The sequence below is a fragment of the Antechinus flavipes genome, chromosome 6, assembly GCF_016432865.1.
Source record: "Antechinus flavipes isolate AdamAnt ecotype Samford, QLD, Australia chromosome 6, AdamAnt_v2, whole genome shotgun sequence".
NCBI classification, from domain to species: domain Eukaryota; kingdom Metazoa; phylum Chordata; class Mammalia; order Dasyuromorphia; family Dasyuridae; genus Antechinus; species Antechinus flavipes.
The window spans coordinates 262043497-262059392 of NC_067403.1; the positions used below are offsets into that span (position 1 = coordinate 262043497).

The 15896-nt window shown below is 56.6% G+C and overlaps 1 protein-coding gene across 2 annotated transcripts in view; it reads right to left on the reverse strand.

Moving 5' to 3' along the window:
* Nucleotides 1–15896, reverse strand: part of KCNQ1 (potassium voltage-gated channel subfamily Q member 1) — a 218504-nt gene that overhangs the window by 129755 nt on the left and 72853 nt on the right. For both annotated transcript variants that reach the window (XM_051967079.1, XM_051967080.1), the window contains exons 7-10: nucleotides 9963–10073; nucleotides 9691–9786; nucleotides 5399–5521; nucleotides 3635–3779 (exon numbers count right to left, since the gene is read on the reverse strand). In XM_051967079.1, the coding sequence (XP_051823039.1) occupies nucleotides 3635–3779; nucleotides 5399–5521; nucleotides 9691–9786; nucleotides 9963–10073 (475 nt within the window). The remainder of the gene's footprint in view (nucleotides 1–3634; nucleotides 3780–5398; nucleotides 5522–9690; nucleotides 9787–9962; nucleotides 10074–15896) is intronic.

Here is a 15896-nt window from a genome sequence, read left to right on the forward strand (position 1 = left end):
GAGGAGGAAGGAATTCATGACTAAAGAAGAACTAGAGATCACTATTGACCACAAAATAGAAAATTTTGGTTATAGCAAATTGAAAAGTTTTTGTACAAACAAAACTAATGCAGACAAGATTAGAAGGGAAGCAACAAACTGGGAAAACATTTTTACAGTGAAAGGTTCTGATAAAGGTCTCATTTCCAAAATATGTAGAGAATTGACTCTAATTTATAAGAAATCAAGCCATTCTCCAATGGATAAATGGTCAAAGGATATGAAGAGACAATTTTCAGATGAAGAAATTGAAACTATTTCTAGCCATATGAAAAGATGCTCCAAGTCATTATTAATCAGAGAAATGCAAATTAAGACAACTCTGAGATATCACTACACACCTGTCAGATTGGCTAGAGTGACAGGGAAAGATAATGGGGAATGTTGGAGGGGATGTGGGAAAACTGGGACACTGATGCATTGTTGGATGCATCCAGCCATTCTGGAGAGCAATTTGGAACGATGCTCAAAAGGTTATCAAACAGTCCATACCCTTTGATCCAGCAGTGTCTCTACTGGGCTTATACCCCAAAGAGAAACTAAAGAAGGGAAAGGGACCTGTATGTGCCAAAATGTTTGTGGCAGCCCTGTTTGTAGTGGCCAGAAACTGGAAAATGAATGGCTGCCCATCAATTGGAGAATGGCTGGGTAAATTGTGTATATGGATGTTATGGAATATTATTGTTCTGTAAGAAATGATCAGCAGGAGGATTTCAGAGAGGCCTGGAGAGACTTACAGGGACTGATGATGAGGGAAGGGAGCAGAACCGGGAGATCATTATATACGTCAACAACAGAACTGTATGAGGATCCATTCTGATGGACATGGCCCTCTTCAGCAATGAGATGAACCAAATCAGTTCCAATGGAGCAGGAATGAACTAAACCAGCGACACCCAGTGAAAGAACTCTGGGAAATGACTATGAACCATTACATAGAATTCCCAATCCCTCTGTTTTTGTCCGCCTGCATTTTGGATTTCCTTCACAGGCTAATTGTTCACTATTTCAGAGTCCGATTCTTTCTGTACAGCAAAATAACTGTTAGGACCTGTATAATTATTTTGTATTTAATCTATACTTTGACATATTTAACATGTATTGGTCAACCTGCCATCGGGGGAAGGGATGGGGGAAGGAGGGGAAAAAGTGGAGCAAAAGGTTTGGTAATTGTCAATGCTATAAAATTACCCAGGCGTATATCTTATAAATAAAAAGCTGTAATAAAAAAAAAGATTGGATGTAAGATAAAAAAAAATTACCCATGCATATGTGCTGTCATTAAAAATTTATAATAAAAAAACCAGTAAGGCCAGAGCCCCCCCAATAATAGGCCTCCCCCCCAGACACCCCTGCTCCCAACCAGGCTTGGGGGATGGGGTGAGGGGGCAATGAGCACTGGCCGGCCCGGCCCTCCATCCCCACAGGAAACCACAGAGCCAGCTCCGCTTCCTGCCCCTGGCCCAAGGACAGGGAACCAGAAAGGGGCAGGGGGCTCGCCGACCCGGTCCTAGACTTCCACAGGCTTTGGGGGGCAAGGTCTAGAGAGGAGTGAGGGTAACATGTCCAGAGCCCCGGCACCAGGGGCCTGAATGCGAGGCCCAGAGCCCGGCCCGGGGACCCAGGAGCCCGGGGCGAGTGGGGCTTTCTCCTGTCCAACAGCCACCACTGCGCCCGTTCCTCCTCCAACGAGCTCACTGGGTAAACGTGGAGGGCTGCCCTCCCAGAAGGCCACCCGCTTTGTGCCCACCATTCACCCATTAGCATTTTCAAAGCCCTCTCATTTGCATGCAGAGAAAGGCCGGGCTTGTGAACGCCGGACGTGGGTGCTTTGGGCATCTGTCCAGACAGTCAGTCTTTGTGTGGGAGCCACTGCCGCCGGGGGGGGGGGGGCATCTGGGAAGCCCCTGAGTCTGGCTCCTCCTCTGCAATGGGGGCAGCAGGTATGGAGGAATGCTGGGAGCCTCCAAGTCTGGCCCTCCCGGCAGCAGGGATTGGCACGTATAGGGGGATGGCGGGAAGCCCCCGAGTCTGGCAGTTAGGGGAGGATGCTGGGAGCTGGTTAACAAGTGTTTCCCCATGTTTTGGCTCTAAAATACAGATCAGATTCGTGGGGCCGACAGGAAGGCAGTGGGGCCCGGGCCATGGGGCACGGTGGGAGCGCAGCCCCCGGCCTTCCGGCCTCAGTGGGTACTTGGGAGCAGGTCGCAGGATGCAGGCCATGGGCCGCAGGGGCACACGAAAGCGCCCGCCGTGCCCAGGACGAGAGCCGGTCTCTCTTCTGCCATCCAGGCCAGTTATGTGGCTTGTTGGTTGGCAGAGTCTGGGGGCAGAGGGGATTCAAAGGCCCACAAGGAGGAAGGGAAGGGGGCTCATGGGAAGGGGGTGGGGGAGCCCCGGGACCGTGCCCTCAGCGGCGCTTCTGGAGTCAGGCTCAGGCCAGCCACGAGTCCACACGCAGACAAAGTGTGCCGGCGGGTCCCGCTCCCCCCATCTTCGAGGGGCAGCGCCCGGAGCAAAGGCCGGGCGGCTGGAGGCGAGACCGGGAGCCCGAGCCGCGCCACGTGACCAAGAGCTTCTCCTGCCAAGCGGGGCCTTGTTCCGCCTTAGAGGCCCAGGCCAAAGCACCGAGCGGCTCATTAGCAGAGGCTTCCGAGAAGAACCCGATGGCACAATGGCCGCGACTCACACAAAACCTTTCAGCTCGGGCTGTTTTCAAAACATGTCGCTCTGGGACGCGTGTGGGAAGGAGGCTGCGGGGGAGGTTTCCACAAGCAGCTGCACGGGGCAGCCGGAGACCACCGGGCCTCGCAAACGCCGTCCTCTCCCCCGGACAGAGGCTCGACGCTTGTGAACGGCACCCTGCCCCCCGGCCGCCCCGAGACAGAGACTTCCCAGGGGACGGGGCAAGCCACGGCCTTCTCAACTCAGGGGGGGAGGGAGGGAAGGAGAGAGGGAGGGAGGGAGACCCAGAGACCAGCCACAAATAAGAGGTTCTGATTGCTTTCCTAAAGAGAGGGGGAGAGTCTGTAGATGCTGAGATTACGACAGGCCCAGACCCCTCCTCTCTCCTTGGCCTGCTGACATGACAGGGAATAGGAATCTGTCCCCAAGCACCTCCCCCTTTTTTCAGAGAAAAGTCTCCCCTTCAGGGGCTTTTATCCACCCCCCCCCCCCGAGAGACACCTTGCCAGTGTGGGGACAAATGGCCTTGGGCTTGTTCTAGGAGCGGCGGGGGGCGCCCGGCGAGGAGACCTCTGCCCAAGCGGCTCTCAGGCCAGGAAGGCTTTCCTTGCTTCAGCTGATGGGGCAGTCCCCTGGCCAAAGGCTGGGTGGCTGGAGGTGAGACAAGGAGCCTAGCGCACGGCCTCTAGTCACTAGGAGCCTCCCCCTCTGGGCCCTGCTCCTCAAAGGCTTTAAGTGCACACAAGCTAAAGGAATGACTCTCATCAGCAAAGGTTTCCATAAAGAAGCCCCTCCCCCCACCCTCCATGCCCTCGGTGCCCGCTGGTTCTGCGGCTGAGGCCCCGCAGGAGGAAGCCGGTCCTGCTGAGCCCAGGCAGCCTCCCGGCCTCTCTCATCCGGCGATCCTCACCAGAGTTTTCATAGCCGTCCATGGCAAACTGGTCCGACTTTCTGTCCTCGGCGATGTGGTCGTAAGTGATGTGCGGAACCGTCAGCGTCTTTTCTCCGGCGCCGACCCCGTTGTCCTTCTCCAGTTTGAACTTTTTCTTCTTTACCTAGAGGCCACGAGACCCAGATCAGCAGGCGGCTCGAGTCCCCTTCCTCTCGGCACGAGGGGCGCTCCCAGGCTGACTCTTGGCCCTCTCCCCGACCCTCTCCGGGCTCTCAGGGGCCCGACCTCCGGGGGCTCGGGGATCCGGCCTCGGCTTCCCTCCCGCACTTTGGCGTCCCTCCCCCACCTGCCCCTTGGATATTTCAAAGTGAAAAGACCTCGTGGGCACCTGACGCTCAGCACGACCCAAAGGGAACCGGTGACCCCCCCGTGGTTTGGGTCACTCCCATTCTCCCAGCACGGCAGCCCCACCTCCCCCAGCTTCTCCCTTTTCCTGAGACGTTGCTCAGTTGCCACATCTGCATGCTCCCCCTCCCCCCACCCTAGGCCAGGCCTCCCATCTGAACTCTTCCAAAAGCCTTCTGAGTGGGCGCTCTACCAGACCCGCCTGGCGCCCGACCTGCGGCGGGATCCCCCTCGAGGCCGGGGCTGGCCCCGTCACCGACCGGCTCCATAAACTCCACTGGCTCCTTCGGGAGAAGGGCTCCGGAGGCTTAAGCTTAAGCCTCCTCCCCGTGTGGGCCAGCTCCCATCTCCATGACTGGCTGCCCCCCTTCTCTTCCTGTAGAACCCTCATCTTGTTCTAGATTGGCTGAGATGTCGCCTCCTGCAGGAAGCCTTGCTGGTCCCCTCCACCCGGGTGATTGTATTTGTTATTTATCTCTGTCTCTGTCTCTCTATCTGTCTCTGTCTCTCTCTGATTCTCTTTCTGTTTCTCTGTCTCTGTGTGTGTGTGTGTGTGTGTGTCTGTTTCTCTCTCTCTGTATCTCTGTTTCTATGTGTCTCCCTGTGTCTGTCTGTCTGTCTCTCTCTCTCTGTCTCTCTGTCCCTTTCTCTCTCTGTCTCTCTCTTAGTGTGTGTGTCTCTGTTTCTCTCTGTGTCTCCCTGTGTCTGTCTCTCTCTGTCTCTCTCTCTCTGTATCTCTGTTTCTCTCTGTGTCTCCCTGTGTCTGTCTCTCTCTCTGTCTCTCTCTTTCTCTTTGTCTCTGTCTGTCTCTGTGTCTCTGTCTCTGTCTTTCTCTCTATCTCTGTCTCTGTCTTTGTCTCTTCAATGACCCCGGAAGAGCGAATGAGGCCGATGACTTTGCCCACCTCTGTCTCACTTAAATTCAATTCACGCCAAATCAAGTCATGACCCGGGGAGGTCACTGGTTCTCTTCAAAAACGAAGGAAGAACCACAACACACACAGGTGGACGTGCTTGTGGCCCTCCCGTTGTGCGCCATCACGTGCCCCGGGGGGCAGGATCGCTTTGATTTTGTCTTTGTCTCCCGTACCAAGTCCGGCGCCAGGCGCACTGGGAGCCAGCTAAGGAACCTCACTGGTTAATCTGATTCCTGCGTGAGGGACCGTGGGGAGTGCCCACAAATCTTCGTCTCCTCCTGCTGTTTTCAAAAGTGCCCAAAGCACTGAATGCACTCCCCAGGGGTGTGTCTGTCTGCACAGGCCGACACACATTTGCAACCTCCCCCCCCAACGGCACCTGTGTTTTGGAACCAAAACCAGAACCGCCCGCTTTGGAAAGGTCACCCTCATCAGAGACAAAGGAGAATAGGTTCGTTACCATGACTGATTTCTTGGGCTTGGGACTGGGGGACAACAGGTGATAATTTCGGGCGGGCTTTCTGATGTAAATTTTCCACGTCGAAGAATCGGGGTTCTCGGCCGCATAGCATCTCCAGGCCGTCTGAAAGCAGAACGAGAAAGCTGCTCATCCTGACGTCTTTAGAAATTCACTTTTGTTCAGGGCACAGAGACGGCCTTTTCTTTTCTTTTTTTTTTTAAAGTTTTTATTGACAGAGCCCATGCGAGGGTAATTTTTACAGCATTATCCCTTGCATTCACTTCTGTTCCGATTTTTCCCCTCCCTCCCTCCACTCCCTCCCCCAGATGGCAAGCAGTCCTTTACATGTTAAATAGGTGACAGTATATCCTAGATACATTATACGTGTGCAGAACCGAACAGTTCTCTTGTTGCACAGGGAGAATTGGATTCAGAAGGTAAAAATAACCCGGGAAGAAAAACAAAAATGCAAGCAGTTTATATTCACTTCCCAGTGTTCTTTCTCTGGGTGTAGCTGCTTCTGTCCATCTTTGATCAATTAAGGCTCTCTTTATGGAAGAGATCCACTTCCATCAGAATACATCCTCAAACAGTATCGTTGTTGAGGTATCTAATGATCTCCTGGTTCTGCTCATTTCACTCAGCATCAGTTCCTGTAAGTCTCTCCAAGCCTCTCTGACATCTTCCTGCTGGTCATTTCTTACAGAACAATAATATTCCATAACATTCATATACCACAATTTACTCAACCATTCTCCAATGGATGGGCATCCTTTCATTTTCCAGTTTCTAGCCACTACAAACAGGGCTGCCACAAACATTTTGGCACATACAGGTCCCTTTCCCTTCTTTAGTATCTCTTTGGGGTATAAGCCCAGTAGAAACACTGCTGGATCAAAGGGTATGCACAGTTTGATAACTTTTTGAGCCTAGTTCCAAATTGCTCTCCAGAATGGCTGGATGTGTTCACAATTCCACCAACAATGTATCAGTGTCCCTGTTTTCCCGCATCCCCTCCAACATTCCCCATTATCTTTCCCTGTCACTCTAGCCAATCTGACAGGTTTATAGTGGTATCTCAGAGTTGTCTTAATTTGCATTTCTCTGGTTAATAATGATTTGGAGCATATTTTCATATGGCTAGAAATAGTTTCAATTTCTTCGTCTGAGAATTGTCTTCATATCCTTTGACCATTTATCCATTGGAGAATGGTTTGATTTCTTATAAATTAGAGTCAATTCTCTATATATTTTGGAAATGAGGCCTTTATCAGAACCTTTGACTGTAAAAATGTTTTCCCAGTTTATTGTTTCCCTTCTAATCTTGTCTGCATTAGTTTTGTTTGTACAAAAACTTTTCAATTTGATATAATCAAAATTTTCTATTTTGTGGTCAATAGTGATCTCTAGTTCTTCTTTGGTCATAAATTTCTTCCTCTTCCACAGGTCTGAGAGGTAAACTATCCCTATGCTCTTCCAATTTATTTATAATCTCATTCTTTATGCCTAGGTCATGAATCCATTTTGACCTTATCTTGGTGTACGGTGTTAAGTGTGGGTCAATGGATGGCCTTTTCTTTCTCTGTAATGGACAGGTGGCTTAGGAAGTCAATAAGGATGTAGGGATGAATAGATGGAAGAATGAAAGAAGAGATGAAGTGATAGAAGAGAAGGATAGACTGATAAAGGGAGGATGCACAAGTGAAGGGATGGATAGAATGATAAAGGGAGGATAGAGGAGTGAAGGGATTAACAGAATGATAGATGAAAGGTAGAGGAGTAAATGATAGAGGAAGAAAGAATGGATGAGGAAAGAGATGGATAGACTGATAAAGGATCCAGGAGTGAATGGATGAATAGAAGGATAGAGGTAGAAAGGATAGATGAGTGAACGGATGGATAGATTGATAAAGGAAAGGTACATGAGTGAATGGGTGAACAGAATGATAAAGAAAAGACCGGTGAATGGATAAATGAACGGAAGGATAGTTTGATGAATTGACAGAAGGAAGATGGCGGCCGGATGGGTGTAAAGGTGACTATTTGAGAACAGAAGAGAATTTTTTAATGACATTATAAAACTTAATAATAAACAGCAATGGAACTAATTAAACTTGCCTTGTGACTATTTACATTTAACTTAATTAAGCTCAATGCATAAAAGTGCCGGCCTTCTGGCCCGCCCGGAGTCCCTTCCCATCAGACTTCTTTGTCTTTTTCTCCAGCCCCATTTACGTTTCCTCTCATGTGGTCCCAGGCAGGGTGGACCATGTCGCCCAAAGTCTGCTCGGGCTGTTGTTGTTGGGATCTGCCTTTATTTCAGAAAGGTCGCACTTGATTTTCTGAGCTTTCTCACACTTAGTCTTAATCACATTATAATATTCCATGACATTCATGCGCCAATTGACTTGGCCGTCCCTCCATTGTTAGCCGCCTGGGCGGCCTCCACTTTGTTTTGGACTTTTTGTTGTTGTTGTTTCGGTCACAAACATCCTGATGTTCTTGGAACAGAGAGTTCTTTGGGGGAGCTCAATATGGCGTCTGAGCGACCTACGTCTGTGCTGGAAAAAAGACCGGGGACGTCGGTCAATGCTGCCTCCTGGTGCGGGGGCATTGAGCTGACTCAGTTTCCCCCTCGACCTGGGGAAGGGTCCTGAGACCAAGTCTAAAGCACAGTTGAAGAGAACTGTTCCTGACGCTCCCCCCGCCCCCCATGCCTGCCGCGGCACTGGAGAGAAGGGTCCCTGGGCTCAGTCGTTCACGCCTCCCAAATCCCCTTCACTCGCTCGGGACACGTCAGCCTCCAGCTCTTCCCCGAACTCAACCTCCAGGCTCCTGTGTCCGGGGCCTCCACCTTGTGGAGGCTTCTTCCGAGGCCTGGGCCGTGGGGCCCCTCCTGGGAGAGGCTCCCTTCAGCCTCCTCTAGGTGTCCTCCGGACACCAGCCCCGCCCCTCCGGCGTGGCCTGGGGGGGGGGGGGGGAGGAAGAGGCGCCTCCGGCACCTGCTCGAAGCTGCGTCCGTAACCATTCTCTGCCCGGACCGCACTCCCGCACGTGCAGCTGCCCGACACTGACAGTCCAGGTGTGAGGGTGCGTGTGCAGGGGTGGGCGTGTCTGGCGGAGCGCGGGTTGCATTGGGGCAGCAGGATCCGGAGCACGGTGCAAGCCCGGGTCTGGATGGTGGATGGGCCTCCTGGGGCTCCGCACTGGCCACACCTGCCCTTGGCCACGCCCTCCCTCACCTTCTTCCAAGCCTCGTTCCGGTCCATCTGCCCTCGGGATGACCAAGTTGGGCAGCTTGGCCTCCGCTGGAACCTTGGACTTGCCGGCGCCATTCCTGGGGCCTGCGCCCCATTCGTCTCCGGAACGCCTCAAGTTCAAGGGCTGGACACGTGTCCGCTGCCCTGCGGGGCCTCCTGTTACGGCCCTGATTTCCAGGCCTGGAGATCCCAGACGCGGGCGGAGGCGGCCGGCGCGGTTCCCTGTGCTCCGCCACCCTCGGGGGCCTTCCTCCGCCACACGGCCTCCTGCAGGCCAAGCCCGGTGTGGTTCCCCGGGAAGGATTGGGGCCGGGGCGGAGCCTGTGCCAGGACACGCCCTGAATGGATCTCCTAGGGTGCCACGAAGCGAGCTGATGGGAAAACCCCAGCATCAGACCGGGAAGCCAGAATTCGGGGGCAGGGAGACCGTCAGCAGCTTCGGCCCAGACCCGGGCCAACAACCGGCTCTGGAGGGCGCTGCCCCCAGCCAGGCCCCGGGTCCCCTGATCCGGACAGTCAGCCCCCTCCTGATCCCTGAGAGAGACTGTGAAAGTCCCCAGAGCGCGAGGCTTTCTTCCCGGTGGGTGCAGGGGCAGGAAGGCCGATCCCCAGCCCCACCAGACTCAAGGAAATGAGCTGGGATAGATGGGACCGTGTGGAGGGAGGCTCCCTTCTGGAGGCCGGCCTTCCCCGGGCCAGCTCCTCCCCTTTCCCCCCCAAAAAGCACTCGACCCCAGGACCTTCTTGCTCGGAAGGTGGCTTGTGCCTCCCCTCCCCCCAGATCAGGTCCCTTCCACTGCTAACAGTTACAATCTGCCGCCATGATCTCAGGCACTTCCTCAGCATCCCCGGCCGTCGGGCTCCGGAGAAGCCTGGGGCTGGGGAGGTTTCCCCGGGCATCTCAGAGGGAGCCCTCATGTGTGGGGGGGCGCGGGCTCTGGGAGAGCCCCTCCCCCTTGGTGCTGCCAGTCGGGCCGGCCAGCCCTCTCCCTGCCCTCCCCCGCCCGGGCCGAAGGGGCGAAGGCGCTTTACCTGAATGAGAGAGGCCGCCGCCGGGATCTGGCGGTTGAAGTGCTTTTGTCTCTGTTTCTGCTGGACCTTCAGGGCAAAACCAGAGCCCAGAATCCCCTGCAGGAGAGAAGTGGCTGTCCTGGGCGTTCCAGGCTCCCACCCGGGGCCAGTGTCCTCCCCACCCGGGGCCACTTCCCACTCTGGGCCACTTCCAACCTGGGGCTGCTTCTCGCCCCGGGGCGCTTCTCACCCCGCCCCCTCCCCGGGCCACCTCCCGGCGCCAGCCTCCTTACCGCAGGAAGGGCGAAGAACGAAATGGCGAAGACCGAGAAGCACGAGGCGATGGTCTTCCCGATCCAGGTCTGCGGCACCTTGTCCCCGTAGCCGATGGTGGTGACCGTGACCTGGGGAGAGGAGAGGAGGTCAGGCGGCCCGAAGGCCAGGACAGGGGGAGGGGGAGGAGACAGCTCCTGCTGGAGCCCCCGGGCCGGGCGCCCCTCCCGCACCCTGACTGCGGGCCCTTCACATGGCCCAGACCGGGAGGGAGGGCCCCCAATTCGCTCCTCAGCGGCCTCCGACGTGAGGGCCGCGGCCTCTCAAGCACACCTGCTTAGAGGTGCCCGGTGCCAGGCTCCCGTGGCCGCCCAGTAGAGGCTGAGGCTCCTGCCTGAATGAGGCTCTGGGCTGTCCCGGTGACAGGAGGCACCCTGTCCCCCAGGGGCTCCACTCCAGGCCGGGAGCATGCCCAGCACCCTGTGCCACCCCGAGCCCTCAGGCCCCCAATTCGCTCCTCAGCGGCCCAGCTCTGGAGACCAGTCTCAGCTCCTGTCCCCGGGTACCCGTGAGTCTGAGTGCCCCTGAGAACTCCCGGCTCCGCCCCATCCTGCCCCCAGACCCAAAGGGAGGCTCCGCCCCATCCAGCCCCCAGACCCAAAGGGAGGCTCCGCCCCATCCAGCCCCCAGACCCAAAGGGAGGCTCCACCCCATCCTGCCCCCAGACCCAAAGGGAGGCTCTGCCCCATCCTGCCCCCAGACCCAATGGGAGACTCCGCCCCGTCCTGCCCCCCAATGCCCATGTCCAGAGCGGGTCAGCATATCCGCCCCCTGGGAACAGAGAGCCAGGACCCCCCTCCCCCTCCAAGCAGCTCCATCTAAGCTGGCACATCACATTCATCCCTTGCAAGGCCTCCCCCGGCCCCCCCACCCCAGACATCACAGGGACAGGGGGAGGGGGATCAAAGGCTGCTGGGGGGAGGGGGCGGACCCCTGCCCTCCTCTGCCTACAGCAGCTGGCCATTGTTCTCCCCCTGCCCTCGGAGAGCGGGCGGCGCCCCCTTCCCCGGCCCTCGGCCCCCTCCCTTTCCCTGAGAAAATGCTTTGCTTTTGCATTTTTCCTCCTTGGTTTGGGAAGCGGGCTCCTCTGGGACGGGCCGGATCCTGCTGCTCTCTGCAGCTGCAGGCGAGGGGAAGGGGGGTGGCCGGGGGGCCCAGCTCGGGGTCACGCTCAGACTCCGGACTGCCTGGGCTGGGGGAGGGGGCACCCTCCCCTCTGAATGTGGGGGGACTATGAGGAAGGTACCAGCCCCCTCCTCTCTCTGAGGGTGACAGGGCAAGGATTCTGCCCCCTGGCATTCCCAGATGGGTAAACCGAGGCCCAAAGAGGCCCGGGACCTGGGCCCCAGAACGAGGGTCTGAGCAGCTCCTCAAAGCTGGCCCTGAGCCGGTTCTCTCTGCCCGTCCTCAGTGGGCCACTCACTGATTCGCCTCAGACCGTGAGCTCCCAGAGGGCGGGGGCTGCTTCACTGTATGCTGGCATCCTTACTACCTGCATACACCAAGGGCTTACTAAATGCATGTTGCTTGGCTCATATACGTCTAAACCACTTCTTTGTATACGAATAAACAAGCGTCTGTACGTTGTACATGCACAGGAAGGCAGGGGCGGCTTGGCCCCATTCCCAAGGAAGGAAGGAAGCTAGACAGTTTGGCTTCGGGTTGAGGAAATCGGCATTTATTGAGCACCTACGATGTGCCGGAACGCATACAGGTATTGGGGACACACAGAGACAGGCGAGGCAGCTCTGCCCTGAGACCCCCTCCTGAAAAGGAAACACACAGTGGGCATTCTGGGAGCCACCTGCACAGAGGCATGGGGCAGTGCCCCCGGGGCCGGGGGCCAAGCGAGACCGGAAAAGGCTTTGTGTGCCAGGTGCGAGGGAGGAAGAGAGGGAGGGAGCCTCGAAGGTCGGTTCCAGCTCTTTCCCAGGACAATGGGCCAAATTCTGGCGTTCTGAGAGACCCAGTGGGGATGGAAAGAGCCCAGAGGGCCCAGGTGCCAGCAGGAAGGCCCCCCGCTGGAGGAGGGGTCCGAGGATGTGCTCGCGGTGCCGGGCGGTCACGCTCTCTGAAATGGGGTGGGGTCTGTAGCTCCCCGGTAAGGACCCCAAGGGGTTGGGGGGCCTCTCAGAGTGGAGCAGGGGTGGAAGTCAGGAGACTAGAGTAGATATTTTTGTAACCAAGTTGGGATCTGGGGGATCACCCCCAGTATGTCAGAAAGTGTCCCCCTACATTTCATTAAGTAGAGATGCAATCGATCTTTGCAGGCACCAAAAGAGAGAGAGAACTTGGAACATCAAAGCTGAGAACGGTGTTAGAGCAGAGAACACAGAAGATGAGAGCTGGGGCACAGAATATCAGAGCCGAGGCCTTAGAACAGAGCAGAGAAGGACTTAGACATAGGACACAGAATATCAGAGCCGAGGCCTTAGAACATAGGACACAGAATATCAGAGCCGAGGCCTTAGAACAGAGCAGAGAAGGACTTAGAACATAGGACACGGAACATGAGAGCTGGGACACAGAATATCAGAGCCGAGGCCTTAGAACACAGAATATGGAACATGAGAGCTGGGACACAGAATATCAGAGCCGAGGCCTTAGAACACAGAATATGGAACATGAGAGCTGGGACACAGAATATCAGAGCCAAGAAGGGCCTTAGAGACACTCTAGGACTTCCCCCTACCTTGTTTCCAAGGAGTTAATGGTTTCACAGAAGGGACAGCACCTAGAACTGGGACTCGCCCCCGCCCATCACTGTATCATGTGGGTAAAATCCACAGCTTCTCCCATGGCATCCATTGTGCCCCAGCTCTCTCTGGGGGGGCGCAGGGCTGGGGCTCCCCAGGAGGCAGGGAGGCAAAGGGCGGGCTGGCAGCTGGCCAAACGGCTCAGGCCGCGGCAGAAAATAAAACCGAACTCAGGAGAGACCGCCGTCCCTGGCAGCGCCGCAGGCCCGGGGGGCTACTGGCAACCGCCTCCCCAGGGGCTCCCGAGGTCCCCGGGACCGAGATAAAAGGGCAGTCGCGGCCCCTCCCCGTCTGCGCCTCCCCCAGGGCCTAGTCCGGGATGCCGCCGTCCCCAGGGACGGCGCCCTTGCCTCTTAGGGGAGCAGGCGGCTCGGGCGCGAGGTGCCCGTCGGAGACCGAGTTCATGTCATCGGCTTCTCCTGGAAACGGGGCCTGGAAACGTTCACTGTCCCGGCCCATTTCAGCGGAACAAGGCACCAACTCGGCAAAAACGCAGATAAAAATAACATTTTCTCTCTGCTCATAACTCTGACATGGACAAATGCGTCTTGTTCCCAAGGTGAAAGGAAAATAAAACCTAATGGCTCCGGCACCTCGGCCGCGGGACCTGCGGCGGCTGCCAAGTCTCGGGGAAGAATGGGTTTTTACAGTCAATTTATAACCCCCTAAAGAGCAAGATACTAATTTTACGGTGGTGAAACAGGGGGCTTGATGGAAGGACTGGCAAACTCGGAGCCGTCAGCCCACAGCTACTTCATCAGCCCCAAAGCCCCGTCTCCCAAGGAGCCCAGGAAGCAAATTCATTCATTCCCTCAGCTGTCATTCATTCCTCGATGAAGAAAATGGAGGAGGTGGAGGGAAAGGAGAGGAACAAGAGCGGAAGGGAGGGGAAGGGAAGGGAAAGGAAGGGAAGGGAAGAGAAGAAAAGGGAAAGGAAGGAAAGGGAAGGGAAGGAAAAGAAAGGAAAAGGGAAGGGGAGGAAGGAAAGCGAAGGGAAGGAAAGGAAGGAAAGGGAAGGGAAGGAAAGGGAAGGGAGGGGAGGGGAGGGGAAGGGAGGGGAGGGGAGGGGAGGGGAGGGGGGGAGGGGAGGGGAAGGGAGGGGAGGGGAAGGGAAGGGAGGGGAGGGGAGGGGAAGGGAAGGAAAGGGAAGGGAAGGAAAGGAAGAGAAGAGAAGGTTAGAAAAAGGAAGGGAAAGAAAAGGAAGGAAAATGAAGGAAGGAAAGGAAGGAAGGGAAAGAAAAGGAAAAGGAAGGGGAGGGAAGGAAAAGAAGAGAAGTGAAGCGAAGCTTAGAAAAAGGTAGGGAAAGGAAAGGAAGGAAAATGAAGGGAAGGGAATGAAGGAGAAGGAAGGAAAGGGAAGGGAAGGGAGGGAAGGAAAGGGAAAAAGAACAGAAAGAAGAGGAGAAAGGGAGAGGAGGAAGAAAGGAAAAGGGCAGAGAGAGTTGAAAGAAAAATAATGGAGGAAGAGAGGATGCTGCTCACTCAGCTCAGTCCTGGGTATCAGGAGGTAGCTGGAGCACCAGAAGCCCCCTGGGACCCTGTCCCTCAGGCCTGAATGCCCCTTTTTCCATTTCAGCTCTGGGGGAGACTCCCAGGGAGCCCCTCTGGAGGTCAGCCCAAGGATGCAGGCTCATGCTAAGGAAGCTTCTCTCCCCCCCACCCCATCCTCATCATATGGTGGGGGGATTCTGGATGTTTGTCCCAGTTCTGAAATGCAGAAACTACTGAAGGGAAATGGGGACCGGGGTCATAGAACAATCTCCTGTCAAAGCTGGGGGATCCTAGAAAGTCTTGGGTCAAGCCCCTCACACAGAGTCCAACAAGGGACTTTGGGGCCACCCGGGGCCAGCCCCCTCATCTTAAAGATGGAGAGACTGAGGCTCTGGTGGAGAAAGTGACCGGTCCGTGCCGGAGCTCCAGAGCGGGGGCAGGGCTCCGGCCGAGCCCAGGGTCCTTCCACCCCCCAACGGCCAACGGCGACCCCGACCCGAGCCGGGGCGAGCGAACGGCCGGGGCCACGGCCGCAGATGCCGACGTGGCGGCTGCTTCCCGGGGAGCCGAGGGGGGCGGGGGCAGGTTTGTTTTCTCCCCAGGTGTTTCTCCTCCTCCGAGTGAGAGAAGGGCCTGTGGAAATGAATGGCCTGATTGAGTCCAAGTGCCCCGCCCTCCCGGGGCTCCTGGCGGGACAGCTGCAGGGAAGGCCTCGTTAAGGACGGAGCTGTCGCTCCCAGAACTGGAGCCTCCCGGGGACGGGGGTGGGGGCTCGCGGGGTGGGAAAGCCGCAGCTGCAGCGACCTCCCCGTCCGCCCGCGCCAAGAAGGGGCCTCCGTCCTTCCTGCCGCTCCACACCTGAACAGGAAGGCCCGGCCGGTTCCCAGAGGGAGGAGCAGCCCCCACCTCCCAGCAGGCTCCCGGAACATTCCCACATTCCCGGCCCCATCTGCCTTTTGTTCCCGTTTCCTCCCTGATCACGGCCCGCTTCAGGTCCCCCTTATTGCCTTTGGGGACGAGTCCTTTTAGTCCCAGCGCAAGGTCGCTTTTTGGGAACGTGACACATGATGCTGAGAAATAATCACACTCTCCAATGTTCCCCCTCAATAGTCAGCGCTGGCCCGGGGAGCTCGCCCTTCCCCGGCCTTCAGAGCCCCCCCCCCCCGGGCTGTCCTTCCAGAGCCGAGGGGGAAACTGAGGCCCTGAGAGCGGGGGAGGGGCTTTCACAGTGTGGCAGGAGTGAGGGCGTTGGGAGAGGGGGGAAGGGAGTAGGGCAGGGCTCGGGGGCTCTGGGAACGAGAATCCAGATGGAAGGGAAGTACTCTCTGGCACTTGGGAATCATTTGTGAGACCACAGGAAGTAATCGGCGCCCCCGAGCCCCCCCCCGGGAAAGGATGGCGCTGCTGAGCCCCCTCCCAGCTCTGAGTCTTGGACCTCCGTGCCCCGGCCAGACTGACACGTGGTTACACCCTGGGGCAAACCCATTCCTGGGGGTCCCAGGGGCCCTGGGGGACCTGCTTTCTGAGCCCCCCGGGGAGGCCAAAGGCTTTGCCTTCCTCACATGATGCTACGAATCAGCGCGTCCTCCCTGGGGAAAGAGCCCGTCTGATTGTCCCTCGGCCCCTCCCCAGCACACAGAAAAAGGC